We start from the raw sequence: 24098 nt of genomic DNA, 5'->3' as shown, positions 1-24098 counted from the left end.
GTAACGGAATATTTGTGCTCGGGGTGGGTTTTTTTTTCTTCAGACAAATTTCGACTTTTTCACTAGCCGTTTTTGACGGAATTTGTTTAATATCATTCGAAAGGTATTGTTGTCCTGAGCTCAAATTTGAAAAGATATTTCACCTGTGATTATTTTTCGTAAACTTACGGGGGTTTAAAGATTGCAATTTTGGCCAATTTGGGACAATTAAAGCGCGATATTTCGCGCTATTAACGCGTAAGCGGAGAGTTAATCCGTCTTAGAAATCGTTCCAAATTGGTTAAAAGAAGCTTATTTGCCATATTTGGTTTGTTACAAGGAGCTAAATTTATCCTTTTGTACTTTATATGGCGTGTGGGGTGATGATTTTCATAAAAAAATTTCAAATTTTAGAAAAAAAAATTTCATTTTTTTTATTTCATTGAATTTTTTTAATGTTATTACTGCTCCATAAACCTGAAAAGGCAGTCGGAACATTCAGGGCTTCGCCCTGTTACGAGCAGTCTTGTATTGATTTCAAATTCAAAGACTTTGTCTTATGGGTTCCCTTGGGATCTGTTATTCCGCACTCTGTGAATTAAAACTTCTGTTTTTAACTACACAGTGCTGATTTTGTCTGTTTCGTTCCGTTTTCTTTAAGAATCAGTTATTTAAAGCATTTAATTGTTCGAAATTGTGCAAGTAACAGAGCTCAGATATCTTATATAATCGCTTTGTTCTTCCGACTTCCGATACGAAATTAACAGAAATTTGTGCTCGGGGTGGGTTTTTTTTCTTCAGACAAATTTCGACTTTTTAACTAGCCATTTGTGACGGAATTTTTTATATCATTCAGAAGGTATTGCTGTACTGAGCTTAAATTTGAAAAGATTTTTCCCCTGTGATCATTTTTTGTAAAGTTAGGGGGGTTTAAAGATCGCCGTTTTGGCCAATTTGGGACAATTAACGCGCGATAAATTTCGCGCTATAAACGGGTAAGCGGAGATTTAATCCGTCTTAGAAATTGTTCCAAATTGGTTAAAAGAAGCTTATTTGCCATAACTGATTTGTTACAAGGAACGAAAATCCCCATAGTCCTTTTGTACTTTATATGGCTTGTGGGGGGATGACTTTCATAAAAACTTTCAAATTAAAAAAAAATTGCATTTCATTTTATTACATTTATTTTTTTTTAGGTTATTACTGCTCCATAAACCTTAAAAGGCAGTCGGAACATTCAAGGCTTCGCCCTGATACGAGCAGTCTTGTTGTTCCGACTTTCGATACGAAAGTAACGGAATATTTGTGCTCGGGGTGGGGTTTTTTTTTCTTCACACAAATTTCGACTTTTTAACTAGCCATTTTTGACGGAATTTTTATATATCACTCAAAAGGTATTGTTGTCTTGAGCTTATATTTGAAAAGATATTTTACCTGTGATCTTTTTTGGTAAAGTTATCCGGGTTTGAAGATTGCCATTTTGGCCAATTTGGGACAATAAACGCGCGATTTATCTCGCGCTATTAACGCGTAAGCGGACAATTAATCCGTATTAAAATCGTTCCAAATTGGTTGAAAGAAGCTTATTTGCCATAATTGATTTGTTGCAATGAGCAAAATCTATTCTTTTGTACTTTAAATGGCGTGTGGGGGGATGTATCATTAAAAAATTTCAAATTTTAGAATTTTATTTTTTCAATTTTGTTTTATTACATTTAATTTTATAATGTTACTACTGCTCCATAATTTTTAAAAGGTAGTTGGAACATTCAAGGCTTCGCCCTGATACGGGCAGTCTTGTTTTTCTTTCACTTTGAATGTTTCTTTGGGTTGAATGTTTTCGATTTGATATATTGTTGTTTTTTGCCTAATAGTACGTCGTTTGAATTGCGAAACTAGACTCTATGCGTTTTGGTATTTCGGTAAGAACATAAAGTTTGGATTTTTCGAATCATTATAGCTTGAAATTTGTAAACTTTGATTTCCTGGCTCAGTGCGCATATACCGAAATTTTTTTCTGCAAAATTTTTTCTCGATAAAGTTTGTCTCCTTGGTAATCGTGTTATTCAAGTGATTTTCATGATATTGAGTTTCACTTGAGACAAATGTACGAAACTTTAAGATGATTTTGTCTCTCGTCTCAGTTTTTTTCGGCTTGCTTTTTATGCTATGTTTGCGTTCTGTAACCAGTGATTCGAAGCTCCGCTTTGCCTCTATGTACTTAATATTGGAGATCACTTGAAGGATAATCATGCTCTCAGATCTATATCTCGAAAATGCTAACTGAAAACTACCAGTTTCCCGGGTTGACCTCCATAGACCGAAAATGCTAATCATACAATTTCATACACTTACTCTATGGAAAAATGCTGTTCATACAAATTTCATACATTTTTGCAAAATGAATTTAATCGAATTTCAAAGGTGTTTTATAGTTGTTTTGGTATCGAAATTGGTATCTCTTCATAAAAAAAGGAAAAAAAAATGGTATGAAAAAAAATGCTACCCATACAATTTCCATATATGGAAATTGTATGATTAAATTTTTTTTTAAATTTTTTTTTGTGAAAAAAAAAGCTTTGAACAATCAATTCTACTGCTTGCAAAACATTTAAGTGTTTTTTTGGGCTGCTACGACTGAAAACTTTGACTTTTTTTATTTTTTTCTCTGAAAAGAAAACACTAGTCATACAATTTCCATATATGGAAATTGTATGACTAGCATTTTTTTGATGGCGACGACAAAAATTTTTCTAAGTACTTTTGAAATTGCCCCCAAAATTTTTTTTTTTTCAATTGCAAATTGATTTTCGTGTTCAAACAAACATTTTTTGAAAAAAAAATTTTGCATGCAAAATTTAATTTTTTGTGTGTATAACGTAGTCCTGGATATACTAATATTGGATTTTTTTCCTTTTCTCTTCGTAACTTTTTTCAAAAACGCTTAAAACTCCTCTTTCTTTTGTATGACATGTTTTTGTATGCCTTGATAAATGTCTGGTAATTTAAACATTCAAATTTTAGAAATAATCATCTTTGAAAATTATTGCCAAAATTTAAAAGTTCATTACTTTCGTTATATTATTTGCGTGAGACAGAAATAACAAATATCAGGCTGTTTCCAATGCATTTTTAATGCAAGACTGCCAAACCTTTGGTTACTACGTTTGAGTAATCAAGGTTTATGTCATTTGTGTTCGGTTACGAACACAACTAAAAAATTTTGAGAAATTAAAATGTAAGAATCAATATTTTTGGTTTATGGAAAAATGCTAGTTATACAATTTCCATATATGAAAAAAATACTAATCATAGACCTTTCATGCAATTTTCTGTACGTATGGAATTGCCTGGAAAGTGTATGACTAGCATTTTTCCATATATGGAAGTTGTATGACTAGTATTTTTGGTCATCCCGGGTTGGTACATATGCAGCGCGATTAATTTCGTACTGTATATGCGTACGGGCTAATCGAACCCAGCTAAAAAATCTTTACGAACCAAAACGAGGTACTTTATTCTCGATTAAAAATGTGTTGCCAGACGATAAAACTAACTCTGCGTTTGACACAAAGTGTGGTAGAAGCTTTTTTGTAAACAAAAATTTTGAATAAAATTATTCGTTTTTTTTGAATTGTTTTTATTTTTTTCACAAAGATCTGAAAATTTTTTAGGGCCAGTCGAGCAAAAATGGATCTCAAAATAGTACAAAGGGGGGACTTTTTGGGTCGGCAGGGGGTCGAATGTCTGAGGGGAGGGGGCGTACACTACTAAACCCGCTACTGAGCTATAGGTAAGTTCTGTAAGCTATCTGTCGGATAGCATTAACATTTCTGGTAAAAATTGTTAAATTTAAGTTGAATTTAGTCTGATGAAAAACAAGCCCAGATAAGAAAAAATTCATATAATGAAAAAGAAAATTCGAACTCAGTTTTTTTTTTCTGTTTGCAGATCAATTTGATTTTCCATTCCCAAACACCTGGCTCTATTGTTTGATGTTTTTCAATCTGATAGCCCCGTGCAATCTGTAACAGGTTATACTGTAAACAATACTTTGATTTGAAAGAAAACAACTTGATCAAGCAGATACAGAGAAAATGTAAAGGAATAGTTATAATTGTTGATTTTTGTTTGTCTGCTAAAATGTTTTCTCAGTTTAGTTACAGAACAGAACGGTGATTTTGATCACAAATGAAAATGATCGCTTCAATGATGCAGATAATTGAGTTCCAATAAGTTGATAAGTCATTTTCCACGCAAGCCATAATTGGATACGTGTGGCTGCCCATTACCTTCTACGATTGGCAACCCGAGTTCTTTTCAAAAGTTTTGAGGTTCTGTAAAATAGGAAACATAATCAACTTTTTCTTAAAAATTGTAAAACGCCTATACGTAGCATATGTTTTTGTGTGGCAAATAGGTGTGAAACTTTTTTTCCTTCTGTTTTTTTTCCGATAAGATAAAACTTCATAGAATATTCTTTTCTACTGTCATAGTTTTTTTTCAAAGATAAAACTGTTTAGAACATTCTTTTCTGCTGGCATAGTTTTTTTTTCAAAGATAAAACTGCTTAGAACATTCTTTTCTGCTGGCTTGAATTTTGCTTAGGTTGTATTGTAAAAAATCTGTTTTAAAGTTTAAGCTGAAGTTTGTAAAGAACAACTTCGACTCTGCATCAAAAACTTGGTGAACATTCGTCGCCACGATTAAGTCAGAAAAGATGAAAAAATTAACTAGTTAACTATTAAAGCAGCTTAATGTATGCATACTTTATACAACTTTGAATAGTTATATTTTATTACATCAATCAGCTTATGTTTTTATGACAGCGTAGTTTCAATGTAGATTCAAATTTGAGAAACATCTGAACTCACTTTTAGAAGATTCATCGTTTGAAGATGTTTTTCTATAGTTTTCGGTGCACTTTGTTCTCGTTTCACCTATGGACCCTTTTAAACATTCAAGGTAAGCACAATTAATTGGGCTCAAGTGTCATAATTAAATGTTATATGACTTTGTACTTGCAAAAGTTAATATGGCAACCATGTCGCTTAAATATTTGTCCCCCCCCCCCCTTAACTTTTTCAAAAAACCTGGTCTGTCTTTGTTGTTTGAGGGCAGAGGGTTTTTTCAATCCAAAAATAGTACAAGATATATCGCATGTAGACTTCAATCAGATAATAGCAGTGGTTCGCCGCTAGGAGCTGAACTGCTGTTATGTCGATAATTTAATTCTGCCTTTAAGCTCAAATGAAAATGGTCCTAAGCAAGTAAATTGTTGTTGTTCCGACCATTGAAAATAGGGAGGACGCTTGCATTTGGGTGAGTTGTTTTAGTTTTTTTTGTTCCGACCATTTTGGGAATCAAAAACATTCAAATAATTCTTTCAATTTCTTTCAAATTTCTTTTTTCGTTTTGAATTATTCTAATTTGCATAGTCATTTTTCCAATTTGCCTATTTTATTATGACTGTCGAATACAGTGCTGATTTAAATTAACCTGACAAAATGCGTTAAATTTGAAATTTAAAACGCCTTTTTCTAAAATTGGGTAGAGTTTAGGTGAAAACTTATGAAGACAAAACTTGATTAGAATTTTAGCAGAACTTAGATGGTTTAGTTTGTTTTGCGAAACTCGGGCTCAAAATTTTACCCCAAAAATGGGTCGTTTTGATTTTTTTAGTTAATCAAAAATTACGCCAAAATATCCAGTCGATCACAGACATAATTATATCAAAATGAGCCCCTTACGTAGCCCAACAAACTTTAAGCAGGGTATATTCTCCAAAAAAAATGCAAACCGTTTAAAAATTGTTTTTAAATAAAAAGTTGGTATTTTATTTAGTAAAAACGACCTTTTTTGTCTATCAAACAAAAATAAATAAATCTATACAATGTTTTGGAGAATATAGCCTCCTTAAAACTTGTTGGACTACGTAAGGGGCTCACTTTGATATAATCATGTCTGATCGACTGGGTTTTTTTGGAGTAATTTTTGATTAACTAAGAAAAGCCAATTTAACCCTTTTTGGGGTAAAATTTTTGGCCTGAACTTCGCAAAACAAATTACACCATATTAGTTCTGCTAAAACTCTAATCAAGTTTGGTCTTATAAGTTTTCACCTAAGCTCAACGCAATTTGAGAAAAAGGCGTTTTAAATTTCAAGTTTAGCTCGTTTTGTCCGGTTAATTTAAATCAGCATTGTATGCCTAAGTTCTGAATTTTTGTTTTAGAAAAAACCTTTTTTTTGTATTTTTTAAGACTATGGTCGGAACAATTTGTGCTAATTGCACGGTAACCGGCTATCCTTGTTTTTTGTTGCTTGGAAAAGATGCCTCTGGGGTATGGCGAGACTCGAACCAGTATCCTTAAGATTAAAGAGTCATTATACTGAGATACCAGATACCAGTTCAAGTTTGCTAATCTCCGATGTTTTGATAATATTTAAATGATTTTTTTCTTCTTTCAGGTGTGGAGAGTAGACTATTTTTTAAATTAGAAGATGTCACTGCAACGACGGTCAACGTCTCCGTGACTTCCGATGCCATCACAAATGAAACGGTTGCAAATGCATCTTGGCATGTCGGCAATATAACTTGTTCCTTAATCCACCATCCTGAAGCATGTGGTGAATTGAGTCATAAGACCGACGATGAGACTTATCCACCCTGGTTCTCCTATTCGGGATTGACACCTGGGAGCGTGATCACTTTCGAGATTGACGGTCTGTTCACGAGTGCAGGCCAGAATGACATATCCCAACTTACCATTCATCTTTGCACAGGTAAAGAGGCACGATTCAGGTTCCTTTTTGGTATCCCTAAATCAGGGGCGGATCTAGGATTTTCTTGAGGGTGCGGATTTTCAAAAAAAAATTGAAAACTTTGTCGACGACCTTTTTTTTTAGGTCGACCGAATTGATTTTTCCAGCTCTCCCTAGCCTCGGTTTGGTCCCTTTTTTGGCCAAATTTTCTGCGCCGCAACAAACAGTCCAAACAGACCGAATTGATTTTTCCAGCTCTCCCTAGCCTCGGTTTCGTCCCTTTTTTGGCCAAATTTTCTGCGCCGCAACAAACAGACGAAAAAACAGTCCAAAAAAGGCGTTTTTAGGCAGCTTTTGGAAAACTTTGACCGAAAAATCGAGTTTTTTCGGCGCGCGCTCCCCCCTTAAAATTAGTATATATTGGCGCCAAAGAAAAATGTTAGGGTCGGTCGGCCAAAAATGGATTTCTTAAAAAGTCCCAAAGGGAGGACCCTTTGGGTCGACAGGGGGTCGAATCACTGAGGGGTGGAGCCTCCGCCCCCCCCCCCCCTAAATAGCTTTAGTTTCCGAGAAATTATTATAGTTAAAAATACTTGTTTTATTATCTCATTTGCGAAATTTATGGGTTCTCCTTCAGTATTTCCCCCTGTATCGCCAGAGGGAGAAATACTTAAAATATTTAAAGTAATAATAGTAATTGTTACTAGTTAGGAAATTCGCATAGGCTTAACCTTCTTTCAATTAGTATTTTATAGGCATGCATATTTGTTACTAGGTAGCATAGGGGCGAGGATAACTATACAGATCCACAAGTTCATGTAATTGATGTTGTTTGCAGCACCTGTTGCCCCTGATCTCTCTGGCGTTCCCTACATTTCCAATGAGACCTCAATCTCAATCCTCGCCTCAGACAACCCTGTAACACCCTCCAATAACAATGGTTACCTCACACATTACGGCATCAAAACCGACCACAACAACCAATCAGCTTTCAGAAGCACCGGAACAGTAGCTGTGAACGAAAACCTCGAAATATACAATTTGGGGCCGGGAACTGAATATAAGTTCCAAGTTTATGCTATCAACAATCGGTCGGAATGCGACAACCCTGAACTGGAGTCAAATGATGCTACAGAGTATAAAGCATGCTCAAGTAAGCTTTCAAATTGTAAAAAATCGAGCAAATTTTGAATAGATTTTTAGTTGAAAAAATGTCAAAGTAAGCGAAAATTATCATATTCTTGCAATCTTTTTGTTTTTCTGTAAGAGTAATTCTATATTCATCTTAGCCGAAAACTTGTGCTATTCAATTCATACAATTCCGAGAAATAATAGCAGAGTATTCATTCATTATTAACTTTTACTGTTTTGCTTCCCACAATTGCATCTTCAAAACCAGAATTCTAAAGCAGAAAAACTTAATGTCCTTTCGGATGTAAATTTAAATAGTGATACTAAACTTCTTTCTAAGACTTTCAATTTCATTTTTTTTAGTTATGCCACACGTCTCTGAGACGCCAGTAGTCTTGTCCAAGACTTCAGACTGGTTCTGCATTAAGTGGAATCAAGCTAAATCAACTGTGGACTATACTGGAATGGTATTAGCCCTTAAACAAGGCAACAAAACTCTAGAGAGCGAACAAGAATACAGCGTCGATAGAAAGGTTAGTTGGCTAGTTAGGTTAGTTAGTTACTTTTCATGATGTGAGTTATTTCTTCCCGATTGAGTTTATCTCAGTTTCAGAATAAGAATTGGTGCTGTGTGGTTGTTTGAAACTTTTTAAAAGCAAATTTAAAAAGAGTCTCTTTTTCAGCAAGACACCGGACTGCATTGTTTCCCCTTGTCCCAGACGTTTAATGAAGAAGATGTTCAGGTTGAATTGGCCCTCCGGAAAAGTGATCTACACAACTGTTCCTATCCAGTGTCCAATCCAACTTTGTTCAATTTCAGCTTGTCAGTCATAGGTTAGAAACTATATGTCATATTTTTTTATACTTACCAGATTAGCAACAATGCCAAAACTACCAAAACTACCAAAACTTCCAAACTACCAAAAAGATTACCAAAACTAGCTATGGTTACGTTTTCTCATTACCTGGTCTTCAACACTTCACATTACAGGCCTCTGGAATGAACAACAACCATGAGATTTCTATCGTTACAATTTTCTCAAAGTTCGTTTCAAGTTTTCAGAAAAGACGTCAACTGCAATACTCACCAGCTAGTCAAATACGCACGTATAGTTATGTTTGTTTGTTTTAGACCGACTATTTTCTCTGACAATTTCCTCTGTCTGCGACTCTGAAAACTGCACGATCACTCTGACCGACGACAAACTAGACACTAGGGAGGAGTTCACCTTCATCTATACGGTAAAATATGCAGACAATCTCTTTTTAAAAGTGTCTCTTGTCTCTGGTACTTGAGGTGCTATTGCGGTTCAACTGCTTTTTCAGTCGTTCAGCCTTAGCATGGAATCGAATTCAAGACCAGGACCCTAATTTAATTTGCAATTGTTCAACTTTCAAATCAGTACAAGTTAAAATTGAAAACTATTTTTATCTATTTTTAAGGAAGATCTATCAGTGGCAGCCTGAGGTCTTGGAAGCAGTTGAATTTTATATAGATTAATACTGATTTATATTTGCACAAGTAAAGTTTGTGTTTTAGTATGAACTCTCTTTTTTCCAACCTAAGTCTCAAACATTGTTGCGACGCAAATATTGTTGCGACAAAATGTGTTCATTCTGGTCAATAATCAATTATTAAGTACAGCCAATGCTAAGGATTTTAACACAGACTATAATTTTACAAATAGAACTTTAGCTGCAAGGTATCATGGACCTGTAGCGTAGAGCGTAGGGAAGGAGACCCGCAACAATATAAAAGTGGGCAGGGTCGGATGTTATTAATGAACTTTTTTGTATACTAGCTAAATGCGTCCGCCCTATAAATTGAGGCATGTTAGTTGGTAATTTTTTTTTCAAATTGACTGGTACTGCCAATGCGTCATAATTAGCTTGCGTCACTTAAGAAGTTTTGTGGACTCAAAGTTTTACTCATTCAGTTTTTCCCTGTAGCGTTGCCGGTCATGTTTGTGCTTGTGCATGCAAAGTGCAACTTCGCCTCTGTGTTGAACTGCGCTCCCAATTTTTCGTTTTTGTTCAATTTTTATGTATTTTGTAGACAAGATTTAATCTCATTTAGCAGTTTAGGTTTTTTTATGTCCAGGCTATAGCAGCCAAGTTTTGACATGTCCAGATTTTCGCGATCAAATTTTGGCATGTTCAGACATTTGCGACCAAAATTTTCGCGAACGTTGCGCCAGTTTTATTTGCCACTAAGTTCAGAGTTTTGCGACCAGAATTTTGTATTTCCAGCATTTAACGACCAAAAATTGTCGCACATTTCGCGAATGTTTTGGTCGCAAATGTCTGGACATGCCAAATTTGGGTCACGAAAGTCTAAATACGAGGTTGCAAAAGTCTAAAAATCAGACTTCAAAATGGCATTATGCCAACGTTAAAGTAGTTTTTCAAATTTACAAATCGAATGTGGGGAGAACGGGGAAAAGAGCCCCCAATTGTTGTAGTATTTCTTTATGAGGAAAATTTTCTGCTGGATATTGCTTCTCGAATTTTTGTGCAGGATCATTTGAATTTTTCTGTTCAGACTTGCAAAACGGCGACGTTGTTGCATGGTTGCTACTCTGTCTTCAGTTTTTGGCCACTTTATGTCGAGACTTGCGCAATTCTACATCCTCATATTTGTGACTTTTAGCCCAGATTTTTGCACTTTTCCAGACTTTCACGACTTCGTGATCAATTATTTGTGATTTTAGGTAACTTGCATATGCGAATATGTAATTGGCATATGGATTCGTATACGGCGCTACTTTCAAAGTCTATGCATAAATCTGGGACCACGACCCTCGGTCATGTTCAGTTTTTCACTAAAAAGCTGTGGACAACGCAGAAAAACTTAATTTGAAAGAAAAGCTGACAGTAAAAATTACCATGAAAATGGAAAGTTTTCAATATATTGAGTTGATTTCCTGATATACAACCTAAATCCACCAGCTGGTTCGAATTTCTGACCAGGAGAATTATAATATGAACGATTTTTTTTCTTGATTTACATTGTCATGACGAACAGTTTGTTCAGGTGTATATAAACAAGCGGGGATGTATAAACCAGCTACCATATACGCCAGCCGAAAATGCGTAAGTGTTATGAAATAGTTATGTAACAATTATACAACAGCTCCGAAAGTTATGCAAATTTGATTCATATACGTAACTTTTCGCCTGGTTTATATACTTTGGTTTCATATGACGTAACTTTTCGGCTGATTTATATACTTTGCGCATTTTCGGTTGGTTTTTACTTCGGCTGTTTTATTCACACTCTTTGTTCAGGTTACCTATCAACCATACGGAGACGTTGAACGAACGGGATTTTTTCTGGGCAGTGATTGTAACACAACAGCCGTGTCGTGTTCGTACCTGTTAGAAAATTTGGGCTTCAGTTCGGGATTCAACTTCACTCTAACTGTTTCTGTGAGTCTGTGGAATGTTTCTCTTCCGTGGACTTATGAGCACAAATTATACAATCGTGAGTCAAATTTAAGAAAATCATTATTTGCTATGTTAATTCAATTCTTTTATTTCCGACGATGTTGTCAATTTAAGTTATTTTTACCCATGACTTAAAACAACATGGCAAGAGAATCCAAAGTTTCAAGTAATACAAGAAATCGCACTATTTTAACCGTTAAACATCCCAACCATTTAACGTAATTTATGGATCTTACAGTTTTTTGAGTTTCACAGTGATTGAAGAACTTTTCTGCCTGCTTCCCCTTTCTTCTGGCCATTCCTCATTTAACTTTGATCATTGTTCCTATCCGAACAATTGTGGCCTAACGTGGATTTTCTGCCCGTGGTTTCATGCTTTGGATCTACTTAACAATTGCGACCCCTATTAATAAAAGCAGTAAATTAGCCCTGAACTTTCTATTGAGAATTAGAATTTTGCTGCATCATTCTGATTGGTCGAAAATGCGCTATTTTAATCTACTTAAAAATTGCCCCCCCCCCCCTTTCTTAAAAAAGGGGGAGGGCAATTGTTAAGTAGATCCCATGCTTTTAGGATTGTTAGAAAAAATTTCAACATTTTTTCTCAGGGCTGGAAGGAGTTTTTTTCTGAGGAAATTCGCTCATGATAAATCACTCAAAACTATTGCTGAAGTGGAAGGCAAACTACGCCCTTCAATAGCAAAAGAATAAAAGGCCCAAAAAACGTTTCAGTTTCAAAATTCCACTTTACTTAGTTTTTATCTTTCACAGCGGAATGAAATAATCACCTTTTGATCCAGTTTTCTCCCCTATGAGCTCTGCTACTCCTTATAATTGTCAAATCTGTAACGTAGATGTGACGTAACTGGGACGAGTGAATGCATGTAGGAACTGAAGTGCCATAAGTCTATATTTTAAATGGCTGTTTTTCAAATTTATTTCAAAATAAAATAAAAATTAAAACTTTAAACGCGTTTTCTCAAATTGCGGTAAGATTAGACAAAAAAGCAGAAGACAAATGTTGCTTAGAATTTCACCAGCATTGGCGGCCAGAATTTTGACCCAAAAATGGGTCATTTTGGTTTTTTTAATTTATCAAGAAATACGCTGTACGTACACCTTTTTCCTATATCCTATGGCTATTTTCGTACACATGGGTGAGAATAAATTATGAAAATCATCAATTAATTTGTTTTCTGTCAATCATATATATATATGATTGAAAAAACACAAATTAATATTAAAAGAAGTGACTAGATAGTTTATACGTTTGAATTTACAATTAGACCGGCCTGAGAATGGAGACGACGATGCAGAGCCAGGCGACGATGATGCTCAACGTGAAGGGGAAATCGATATCCGAGTTAGTGAAGAGCATGACGAGGGACTGAAGCCTGCAACAATAGTTGCCATATGTTTCTTCCTTCTGCTCCTAATTGCTGTAGTCTCGGTGTACCTCCTCTTCGGGCTGCGACAACCCAAGTAATCAAAAATTTAATTTAACTTGACGACACAGAAGCAGTTTGAATCCGGAGAATCAAAGGAAATCCTTCATAAATGTAACAGGACCGGAAAACCGGACCCAAACTTTTTGAAAATTTTGTCGACCTTTTTTTAGGTCCATTAAATTTAGTTTCCGAGCACTCACAAAACAAATTTTTGCGCCGTGTTTCTGTTTAGTTCTTGGAAAATTTTTTCCAAAAAAATTGCGTTGTCCAAAAAAATTGCGTTTCTGGACAGTTCTTGGAAAATTTTGTCCAAAAACTGCGCTCCTGTCAAATTCTTAGAAGAAGCGTTGGTCGAATCTGCTCGACCAAATTAGATGTTTGCTCGAACTTATCTAGAAATTTCTAAGAAGCCTTTAGTGCCTGTACTATTCAATTTGAGGAGAGAAGCCGGTCCGAAAAAAGGATTGTTTTCGTTTGATTCAGGGGCGGATCTAGGATTTGCTCGAGGGCGGGGCGGATTTTCAAAAAGAAATCGAAAATTTTGACGACCTTTTTTTTAGATCGACCAAATAGATTTTTTGAGCTCTCCCAAAGCACTGTTTTGCCCCGATTTTGGCAAAATTTTCTGAGCCGCAGGCAAATTTTTGAAAAAAAAACAGTCAAAAAAGGCGTTTTTAGGCACTTTTTGGAAAATGTTGACCAAAACATTGCGTTTTTTCGGCGCGCGCTCCCCCCTCAAAATTTTAGGGTCGCCTTTAAAAATTTTAGGGTCGGTCGGCCAAAAGTGGATTTCTTAAGAAGTACCAAAGGGGGGACCCTTTGGGTCGGCAGGGTGTCGAATCCCTGAGAAAGGCAGGCGTAAGCCCCCCCCCCCCCGCCCCCCCTAAACCCGCCCCTGGTTTCATTGTTTGTTTGCTTGTTAGCTTGTCGGCTCAAGTTGATAGCGTTAGGCTTGTCAGTCTTCATGTTGAGGAACAGCGCATCATCAACAAGTCGATCCCACAAGCTTCTGGGTGAACATTTTTGAAGCAGTTATTCTGAGCTAGCAACACTATGTGCGCCGGACAAAACGCTTGCTAGGAATAAAGGGTCCTTTCTACTTTCTATCTTAGAAAGTAAATCTAAAATTCGCTGAGAAATATTTTATTAAAAAAAGGTTAGTACGAACTTACAGCAAGTTGCCTTTTGACTCAATCTTTATTTTAAGTGTGAGATTAGAGATATTTTTACTGCTGAGACTGGATATTATTTTAGAGAATGGTTGGGGTGGTTGAAGAGAGAGTATTGGTATTTGGTGAGATTTTGTTGGAATTTTAGAGAGGGAGGTGGTGGTGTTAGAAGAGAAATTGTTGGGAATGAATTCCCGTAGTTTTGAGCTTCTATTTATACTCAGATGGGAAATCGTACCACTTTTAGTATTAAATGAGAAGTTACTTCTTAACTTCGTATTCTCTATTCGTACTTTCGTATTTTACGAGAAGAATGTTTCGTTTGCTCGTATTTTACGAGAGGAATCGTTATTATTCGCATTGAATGAGAATAGTCGTTTCAATTCTCAAGGCTTAAAACGTTATACGAATTATTCCAATAGCATTTCCCTTCCATTTGCAAGGGATTAAAAACATATTTGTTTTGTGGTGGCGGCGGCGTCACATTTTGTGAGCTCAAAAAAATAATTCTTGTTTCTGTTTCTATTGGAAATCAGAACACAGTTAATCATATGGTAAATTTTGTGAGTAGCAAGAGTAAGAAAACAACGAGTTACACAAATCGGATAATAAAAAATTCTTCTTTGAAATAGCTCAACTAGATGGACTCACTTGAGAAAGGAAAGATAGTGAGCGTGTAAAAACTATCTGTGTGATGAAAGCGAGTTGTAAAAAATAACAACAGGAAGTTAAAAGAATTTTGTGGCTTATTTCATTCAGCAGAGTTTCCCTAGGTAGGTGGCAGTGAAATCATGAGAGTAGAACACGTATAAACTCACAGGGCTTCATTTTGTGTAAACTACACTAGATGTAAGGAAGTTTTAATGGCGTTAATGTTAGTCGCGAGAAAAGATGAAGGGACTGCTGCAGAAAAATCCTACTCAAAATCGGTTAAAAAAATGTTTTAAAAACATGCACATCATCAGAATTAAAAAATTTGTGGACAAGGTTTGTGGGTAAAACTAAATCTTCATTCAGGTGTAGGTCAAAAGATACTAGCGATGGTGTAATCAGTAAGCTGATAGGAGAAGAAATTGTGATGCGAGGGACAAAATCGGGAAAGAACCGTTGTAGTCATCTGTAGTGAAACAATTTTGGTTCTGTTTTTCTTATGAATTACAGGGTCCAGTGATTTCGTTATTTGGTCCCGATAATTTTCAACATAGTTTGTTTTTTTCTAATCGTGAATGCAGTGCTTGTTGGCATCCGCAGTGCAATTTAAATATAGTGATATAAATATAGACATATAAACCTTAGATATATAAAGTTCAAGTAAATTCAAGTAAACTAACAACGCATGACAACAGGATCTAGTAATGTAGACATGAAAACGGGTATTTCGTATAAGTTAGTTTTGAATACAAATATGAACTTCAACAACATTGATTAATCTGAAAATTTTGATTTAGCATATGAGAGACACAAAATGGTCGACAAGGTCAACTGACAGGTCTCCAAATAGAACTCATTCAGTTTACATTAGGTTAAGCAACATGCCGCTATGCCATGGGAACAGCCACAATAATTTTCAAACGAAGTTTTTAAATATATGATCAATATAAGCTCCCGTAAATACTGTGAAAATTGTGTACCCGTGTACATAGGTCCTGTGGACAGTTAATGCTACAAACACATACGTCTACCGATTTCATTGAGTTTTAAGTGAGTTTGGTTTGCTTAAATTTTTTGGCTTTTTAAATCCGTCCTCTCGGAATATTCCTTTTTTCTACGTGTCTTTTACCTTTTGCGCGTGATCTTCCAGATAATCACTCCGCATTTGATGTTTACGCTCCTTCTTTGACGAATTAATTTTCTAGCCAGTCCCTTGGGCTGCTCTTCAGCTGGCCCTGGGGTTTCTGATGTCCCCATTTTTTCGTTCTCGCTCGCTTCCTTAGCTTTCGTCGTCTCGTCAGCTTCGCTCCCCTTTCATCCGCTCAATTTTTTTTAAAAATGACCTCCACGTTTTCTTCATTACTTCAAATTTTGGCCAGGTTGTTTTAACTTTTTCTGTTTCACTTCGCTTTTTAAGCAACTTCCGTTTCGGCTTTTCCGCTCCGACTGCTAGAGTGTCCGCCCTGCTTTTAAGTTTTCCATAGGCCCGCGCTTGTTTCTGTTTTTCGAGCTTATGCTAGGGGTACTCGTATCGATGAGCCCCAGTTAACTGGCATCTTGGATTGTCAGACCCAATCATGCATCCTCTGCCTTAGCAAATATCTTTTTCATTTGGACCGTATGTGTAGTTACTTCTCAAATGTGAGTACTTAGTTTCTTATACCTTCGGTTGTCCTTGAGCGATTACCTCTGTTTTCTTGTAGACCACAATAATGCTCGGTTTGTGTCTTTTCAACCAGGATGGTGCGTTCGAATGCGTTTTTTTGATACCCTGCGTGGCAAGTTCGTGCTTGTCCAAGAACCTTGGTGCGTTCCTATATTGTGGAACACACCAAGGTTGACCACGTCGATGTTTTTAACCAGTCGTCAATGATTGCATCATTTTCCGGGCGTTCCTTTGCTAAAACTTATTGATGTAACTTTTGGTTTATTACACTTCTCCAGTCTAAATTCCTTAGCGATGGTATCTTTGAAAGGCAATGAAATTTTGAGTTAGTTTTCATTCTGTGATGAGCCTTATAAAGGCGTGAAATTCAATTCAGAGCGTAAAGCGATTACCGCTCGTGAAACCAGTTCCCATAACTTTTTTTGTAATCCTCCTTCAAGTAAGGTAAAACAAAACTTTTCGACGATCCAATGGTTCTCGCTACCATTCCCATTAATCTTTCACCGGTGAACTTTCTATTTCGATTTCTTCATAGTTACAAAAGGTAGAATTTTGAATCTCATAAGAAAAGAAACCGTATGCCAGATCTGTGCATTTTTTTCCTGAAAGCACATGCCTAGCGATATACATGGTTAAAAACTTAAGTACGATTTGGATTTACTACTCCTTGATAGATAAAGAAATGAAACATCTACTGCCACTAGAAGGTATTTTTTTCCGATCTGTTACTTAATTGATTGGTCCCAAAAATCCCGTGGGACCATTTCGGTTGATTCAGAAAAGTTTATACCTTTCACTGAAATTTGCCTTGGGGATGTCCTTTCGCATCTATATATCTTTCGCAGCGGCAAGGATGGCTGTGTTGGGGCCTTCTCATTACCGCTGTGAAACGAGCCTTCGGGATCGCTATCCGGCCATCTTTAAACAGGCAGTTCTTTCACCGCAAAATTGTTATTAAGTTGAGCATAGTACTGCCAGAAGCGCGTCACCGTTTCTTTGGCCTGCGGATCCTTGTCAAGGATCGCGTCCTTGATATTTTTCATAATCGGATCTTTTGCCAGATAAGCTTTTTCGAAAGTAAGGTTAAGTATTTCTGCTTAACCTTTTTTCCTCATATTGCGGCTTTTCAACAGAATAGCCAAAAAAAACAATTTTTCCGATTCAAAATGTAGCACAAGGGCCATGAAAAGTGGTGAAGAAATGACAAGAAAAAATATTTTTAGCCTAACTTATTTTGGGCCGTATCTTTTCAAAAGAAATCACCTCATTGTCTGAATTTGAGCTCAGAGGAGGGGTTTTACTAGCAAGACTGTTTAGTACAACAACAAAATTGATATTTCTGGATTGGGTTGTTGTAACAATGGTGTTGACCATTTTCCGATTTTCAAGAGAGTTATTAGGGGACACTTATTGTTTGCAACTGAACTTAACAGTTTGAGCCGAAAATCTAAACTTAGGATTCTCGTATTTGCCTATTTCCTTCGGTATGCAGTTATTTTGCTTTTGAAAGGCTAGGCGCCATGTGCATGACCTCACACCCTCTCGTGGCACTAATGATTTAAACTTGTTTTTTTTGCATATTCATCTCTGGGCACTTTTGGATTGGCTGCGAGTGTTTTGCATGATCAATTGAGTTTAATTGTCGTTTTTGTTGTTTTATTTGGTACCTAAAATTTTGCTTTGTCTTCCATTTTTGCGATTTTGAACCCGAGCTAACCACAATCGATTTTTGCAAATTTGCATTTTGTGATTTCAATGAGGCGTTAGATACGTCCGTTTTCTTGAGCACTTTTTCTATTAACGATACGTGCTCAATCTTCGCATGCTTCGAAATGATTGATATGTCGTTGATAAAAGCACGTGCTTGTAGAAAATCATTTACCATGGCGTCGTTAACTTTTTGAAATTCTCCCTGGATTGTTTTTAGGCCATCATTTTCATGATGTTCCTGTTGTTTTCCCGCCAACAAGGGAAAACTTACATTGTTCGCTAGTTTTTTTTGTTCTAAGACTACCTGCATGACCGTATGCATACGATAATTTTAGGCTGGTGAAAAATACTACTTTCGTTTTTCGTTCTGAAATTATTTGACTAATCTCATTAACTATTTTGTCGATTTTTGTCATACTTGTTCTTGTCAGCTTGTTTGATTATTTGGCTTGACTTTTATGCCAACTGTAGGCTTGCATATTTTGTACCGCAATTACTATTGGTGACACGTAACTTTTGTCTGAGTGTTCATGAAATTTGATTTTGTGTACCCGTTTACTAAGTGCATTATTTTCCTGTTTACCTGAAGACTAATAGAGCACCCTGAGCCCTTTCTGCAAAATGAGTTATAAACAGTCAAAAAGACTTCTTTCATTTTTGCCTTTCGGGTTTTCCCTGGTCGTGAAAATATTTTCGGAGACAACTTATAAAAGTACGTTCGCCACTCATCCAGGCCTTCTGCATTGTCACTGCTTTACTCCCCTACAATCCTTTTCACCCTTCCCCTTTACGCTAACTCAAATTCTGTCCGAGGTATCCAATCCAATCGCACTCGAGCTTTCACTGGTAGTTCCCTGCTATCACTGACACTTTGACACTTCTCGTTCACCCGTGCAACTCAATCGATACCGAAGTTTTTCCAAGAGTATGCAAACGACTGCTGTTATAATCAAGACACTCGTCTTTAGTCGATTGTAGTTGATGATTCGCCATACCCAAATTCGACATCAGGTCATTCATGCTGAATATGATGACAGGGGACCGGAGGTTTCTGTCCGGAGGTTTTAGCTTGAACTCAGACCCCCAAAATTGTCATTTCAACTGTGTTGTTCTTCGTTATGCACATTCCCGTATAGTCGACCGACCCGGAGAATGTGGATACTTTTTCCTTTTCTGCCTGCTGTTGGTTGACTCATCCAGCTTGTTCCTTGTGCATGCTACAACTATCGACACTTAATGAACTCTGATGTTCATTTTCGTCCATGACTAACCCCACTCGGTTCCGTACTCTCCACTGGTTACTTCAGTTTCTTACTCCCTGGCAGGTTTTCTCAAAATGACTGAGTTTCCGACTAGGGTTGCTTGTTAGGTTCTGCGCATGGCAGTTAGGAATATGTTCCAGAGTATAAATCGGAGCGCCATAAATGTAGCATCTCCTCCCGCCTGCTGAGTTCATCCGGTGCGCTTCCTCTGCCATCGCACGCCCGATTACGAAAGTATCCCGATATTTTTCTGATGCTCCCTACAGGTTTCTGTTTGATGGAAATGTGCAGCGTCAACGAGGCTGGCTTACCGGTGTACAATTTGTATGCCCGCTCTCTCCTCTCGTATGACAAAGCAATGCGGTATACTTCCGCAAGTGTTTTTGTCGCGCGTCGCGCGTGACAATTCGCTTTTGATGACATTGTCCCTTTCGTCCAGGACCGATGACATTGTCCCTTTCGTTGCGCTTCATCTCCGATAATTAAAAACCGATTCGACTTTAACTTTTGTTTCCGACTCCAGACCGTGCTTGCCGCTTAAATCTCCCGGTAATGTTAATAAGCTGAGGGAAGCTGCTAAGTAATTGCCATCAGGGTCAATATTATACTTGGCAATCATGTCACAGTAAATTTTGATAATCCATTTTCTCCAGTTTGCATGCGGCTCCGTCGTCTGTGAATCCCAAAACGACATTATGCGGTGTGGGTTTGCTCCCACTTTCTTTTCACTTGCTGCACCATGATCTAAACGTGAAAACGGATGTTAAGTCAAGCTCAATTTTGAAGGCAAACATGTAGTTCAAGAAAATTAATTCATCTTGACATTTTGTTTTAGCATACACCAGATAGAAAAGAGGTCGACAAGGCCAGCTGGCAGGTCTCCAGACAGAATTGAATAAATTTACATTAGATTAAAAACATGCCCCTATATCGCAAGAACGAATAAAAAAGTTACAAGCACAAAGATTTTGCTACAACTGTATAACGAAATTCCTAAACTGGTCTGTAACATGTAATGTTAGTTTCCCGGGTTGACCTCCATACACCGAAAATGCTTATCATACAATTCCATACATCAAGTGTGTGGAAAATGCTAGTCATACAATTTCCATACAATTTCTAAAAATGGTTGAAAACTGGTATAAACTTATTTCTGTGGCTGTTTGATTCTAATAAAACAGTCTGGTGATAAAAAACTGAGGTTTTCGTTTTTTGAAAAAAATGCTTATCATACAATTCCCATATATGGAAATTGTATGACGGGCATTTTTTTGAGTAAGTAATTTTCCAAATTTTGCCCAAAAAATTTTATGTTTTTTTTTCAACCGCAAATCGAATTTCGTACGCAAACAAACATTTTTCGAAAAATTTTTTTTGCATGCAAAATTTAATATGTTGTGTGCATAACGTAGTCCTGGATACGATAAAATTGGCTTTTATTTTCTTTGCACTTAAATTTTTTTTTCAAAAACGCTGAAAATTGCAATTTCTTTTGTATGGGGTGTTAATGTATGCCCTGATCAATTTCTGATAATTTGAAAATTCACAAATTTGAAATAATCATCATTAAAAAATTTTGCCAAAAAAGAAAAGTTTGTTACTTTTGTTATATTAATTGTGAAAGACACCCACATTCAGGTCGTTTTCTACGCATGAAATATGCAAGACCGTCCAACCTTTGTTGTTATGAGTAACCAAGGTCTTTGTCACTTGTGTTCGGTTGCAAACACAACCGAAAATTTTTCAGAAACTAAATTCAGAAAGAAGAAATCAAAAGTTTTGGTTTATGGGAAAACACTTATCATACAATTTTCATATATGGAAAAATGCTTATCATAGAGTTTTCATACAATTTTCTGTACGTATGAAATTGTATGACAAGAAGTTTCTCATATATGAAAATTGTATGATAAGAAGTTTTGGTCAACCCGGGTTATTGTGAATCACAAAAAGGATGCCACATTTTTCTTTGTTTCTTTCTTTGCGGATCTTTCTGTAAAGGGGACATAGAGAAGGATTAGGCGAGCTGGGATTAGAAGTAGAGGGACTGTGAGCCAAGATGAGGTAAAACACAGGTTAACGTGCAAGTACGGCAATTCAACTTACAATGGTGTTTTCTTAAAAGTTTAAGGACACTGCATTTTAACTTGTAACCAGGCGCTTATTTGGGCTTGCAACACTCTTGAACTGAAAACCCACAGGCTTTCAGCTTTCACCAATCCATGGGAGGGAGACTTGGCTTCATTTAAAAAGCCCCTCCTATGTCAGCCCATCGGGTCCATCATTGGAAGACAATTCCGTTCCAAGAAATGCCCAGATCCTCGTTAAAAAAAACTTGCTTCCATTAAGTCCGTTCCTGATTTGCAGGTTTCATAGTTTTGATATCTAAATTAGTTTTCAGTGTGTTGTAACTTCAATTAAAAACATTTTTCCTTAAGCTCATCTCAGATTTTATCTGTTTAGTGATTTGGAAACTAAAAAATCGTCATTCTCTCTTTTCGCAGAAATCCAACAATGAGACCCGGTAGTCATCGTGAGGCTACTGTGCACCATGTGGCTAGTCTGGACGAAGTGTATTTGCAGGAAAACGAATATGAAGATGCGTTGTAAGTGAACTGTTTGTTGTTATAATGATTTCCAAAGACATTGAAAAATTGTTACGAGGCACTTAAAGTCACAGTTTTCAAATTATTCTAAAAAATCCACCATTACATCGAGTAGTATCTAAAAATGACCATCATCATCATTGGACGCCAATCCGTTTCGTAGGAACACCTTGAAGTTCTCCTATATCCTTTTGCTTCCTACCATTTGTTCTTAGCTTCGAAACGATTGTATTATAAATAGCTATCAAGCCTTTGTCCTCGTTTTTTTGCAGAAAATATTATCTTCTTTTCTGAAACAAAAGCGCAATTTTCTAAGCATCCAACAGTCGAACTATTGTTTCCTGCTTAAAATTGGGTACAAGAATTGCAAAATACATATATCTGGGCTGATCTGCAAAAAAGGCTGATCTGCTTAGGACGAGGAAAATGTATCAGAAAATTCAAAAACATCTAGCGTTATTGAACAATGGCTGACATTTTAGTATTTTAATGATTGGTCCAGTTTCAGAGCAGGTACCTCCTACGGTCGAGGTTTGAACTATGAAAATCTAGCGTACACTGAAGACTACGAAACAAGGACAGAGGAAACGAAGCCGAAGTTGTCCTTCAGTGACATCACTCCTGGTAATGAGTCCAATGATGACTATAATTTCCAAATGAGACACGAAAACCAGATCGAAGATACTGGACTATGAGAACATACATGCCCTACAACTCAGTAAATCCAAAACTATGATTTATTCATTCTCTACTGTTTGGCTAGCTTATTTGTACATAGAAGTAATAAATAAATAATTCACATTCTTCCTAAAAATCAATTTTAATTCTGATGAAAATTGCAATTTATTACACATGCGCAGCTCAGGTTTTTTCCGGTAAAGCCTTGTCTAACCAAGCCAATTCGAGAACTGAGTCTTTTCGTGAACTACGCTGGCTTCACACAGCAGGCATATTTTGAGATTGTTGTTCCGACTTTCGATACGAAAGTAACGGAATATTTGTGCTCGGGGTGGGTTTTTTTTCTTCAGACAAATTTCGACTTTTTAACTAGCCATTTTGACGGAATTTTTCGTAAAGTTATGAGGGTTTAAAGTTTGCCATTTTGACCAATTCGAGACAATTAACGCGCGATATAATTCGCGCTATTAAAAAAAAAATTACAAGATGATTTTAACAAGATGATTTTCAAAAAAAATTTTCGTTTTATTTTTTTTAATTTAATTTTTTTAATGTTATTACTGCTGCTCCATAAACCTGAAAGGCAGTCGGAATATTCAGGGCTTCGCCCTGATACGAGCAGTCTTGTTTGCATTTTATACGCCTGTTCTGTTCATAATTTGTTTTTATGTTGTTTGTAACTTCTTCAAATAATTCCGATTTTATTTGACTAGTTGTAAAAATTTTACCACCAGATTATGACATTTTTTTCCTGGATTTAGCAAGCCACAGTTGATGTTATTTGCTAGGACAACTTTTTAATCTGGAATACAAAAAACATCGACAACAAAGAATAAACAAGACTGCTCGTATCAAGGCGAAGCCCTGAATGTTCCGACCGCCTTTTAACGTTTTATGGAGCAGTAATAACATTAAAAAAATTAAATGTAATTAAATAATATGAAATTTTTTTTTCTTAAATTTGAAAGTTTCATGAAAATCATCCCCCGCCATTTAAAGTACAAAAAGATAGATTTAGCTCCTTGTAACAAATCAATTATGGCAAATAAGCTTCTTTCAATCAATTTGGAACGATTTTATGACGGATTAACTCTTCGCTTACACGTTAATAGCGCGAAATTATCGCGCGTTAATTGTCCCAAATTGGCCAAAATGGCAATTTTTAAACCCCCATAACTTTACCAAAAATGATCACAGGTAATATATCTTTTCAAATTTAAGCTCAAGACAACAATAACTTTCAAATGATATAAAAATTCCGTCAAAAATGGCTAGTTAAAAAGTCGAGATTTGTCTTTTTGTTCCGACTTTCGATACGAAAGTAACGGAATATTTGTGCTCGGGGTGGGTTTTTTTTCTCCAGACAAATTTCGACTTTTTAATTAGCCATTTTTGACAAAATTTTTTTATATCATTCGAAAGGTATTGTTGTCCTGAGCTCAAATTTCACCTGTGATCATTTTTTGTAAAGTTATGGGGGTTTAAAGATTGCCATTTTGGCCAATTTGGGACAATTAACGCGCGATATATTAATCCGTCTTAGAAATCGTTCCAAATTGGTTTAACGAGGCTTATTTGCCATGATTGA

The 24098-nt window shown here is 36.3% G+C and overlaps 1 protein-coding gene across 3 annotated transcripts; it reads left to right on the top strand.

The window, feature by feature from the left end:
* Window positions 1–4721: 4721 nt before the first annotated feature.
* On the top strand, window positions 4722–22646 carry LOC134843797 (uncharacterized). Of its 3 annotated transcripts, none has more exons than XM_063860078.1 (10): window positions 4723–4944; window positions 6449–6763; window positions 7581–7895; window positions 8237–8406; window positions 8557–8707; window positions 9006–9115; window positions 11162–11357; window positions 12607–12802; window positions 21731–21832; window positions 22335–22646. In XM_063860078.1, exons 1-10 carry the CDS (start codon window positions 4878–4880, stop codon window positions 22525–22527), a joined length of 1815 nt encoding a protein of 604 aa, XP_063716148.1. In that variant the 5' UTR covers window positions 4723–4877; the 3' UTR covers window positions 22528–22646. The 3 variants fall into 3 exon arrangements, with proteins under 3 accessions (XP_063716150.1, XP_063716148.1, XP_063716149.1); XM_063860079.1 differs by having other exon boundaries at window positions 4725–4944; window positions 22341–22646; XM_063860080.1 differs by lacking the exons at window positions 21731–21832; window positions 22335–22646 and adding an exon at window positions 20062–20257 and having other exon boundaries at window positions 4722–4944.
* Window positions 22647–24098: the final 1452 nt, after the last annotated feature.

This window comes from Symsagittifera roscoffensis, chromosome 4 (genome assembly GCF_963678635.1).
Source record: "Symsagittifera roscoffensis chromosome 4, txSymRosc1.1, whole genome shotgun sequence".
NCBI classification, from domain to species: domain Eukaryota; kingdom Metazoa; phylum Xenacoelomorpha; order Acoela; family Convolutidae; genus Symsagittifera; species Symsagittifera roscoffensis.
The sequence above is the reverse complement of the archived record's forward strand: the minus strand, read 5'-3'. Positions and strand labels throughout refer to the sequence as shown.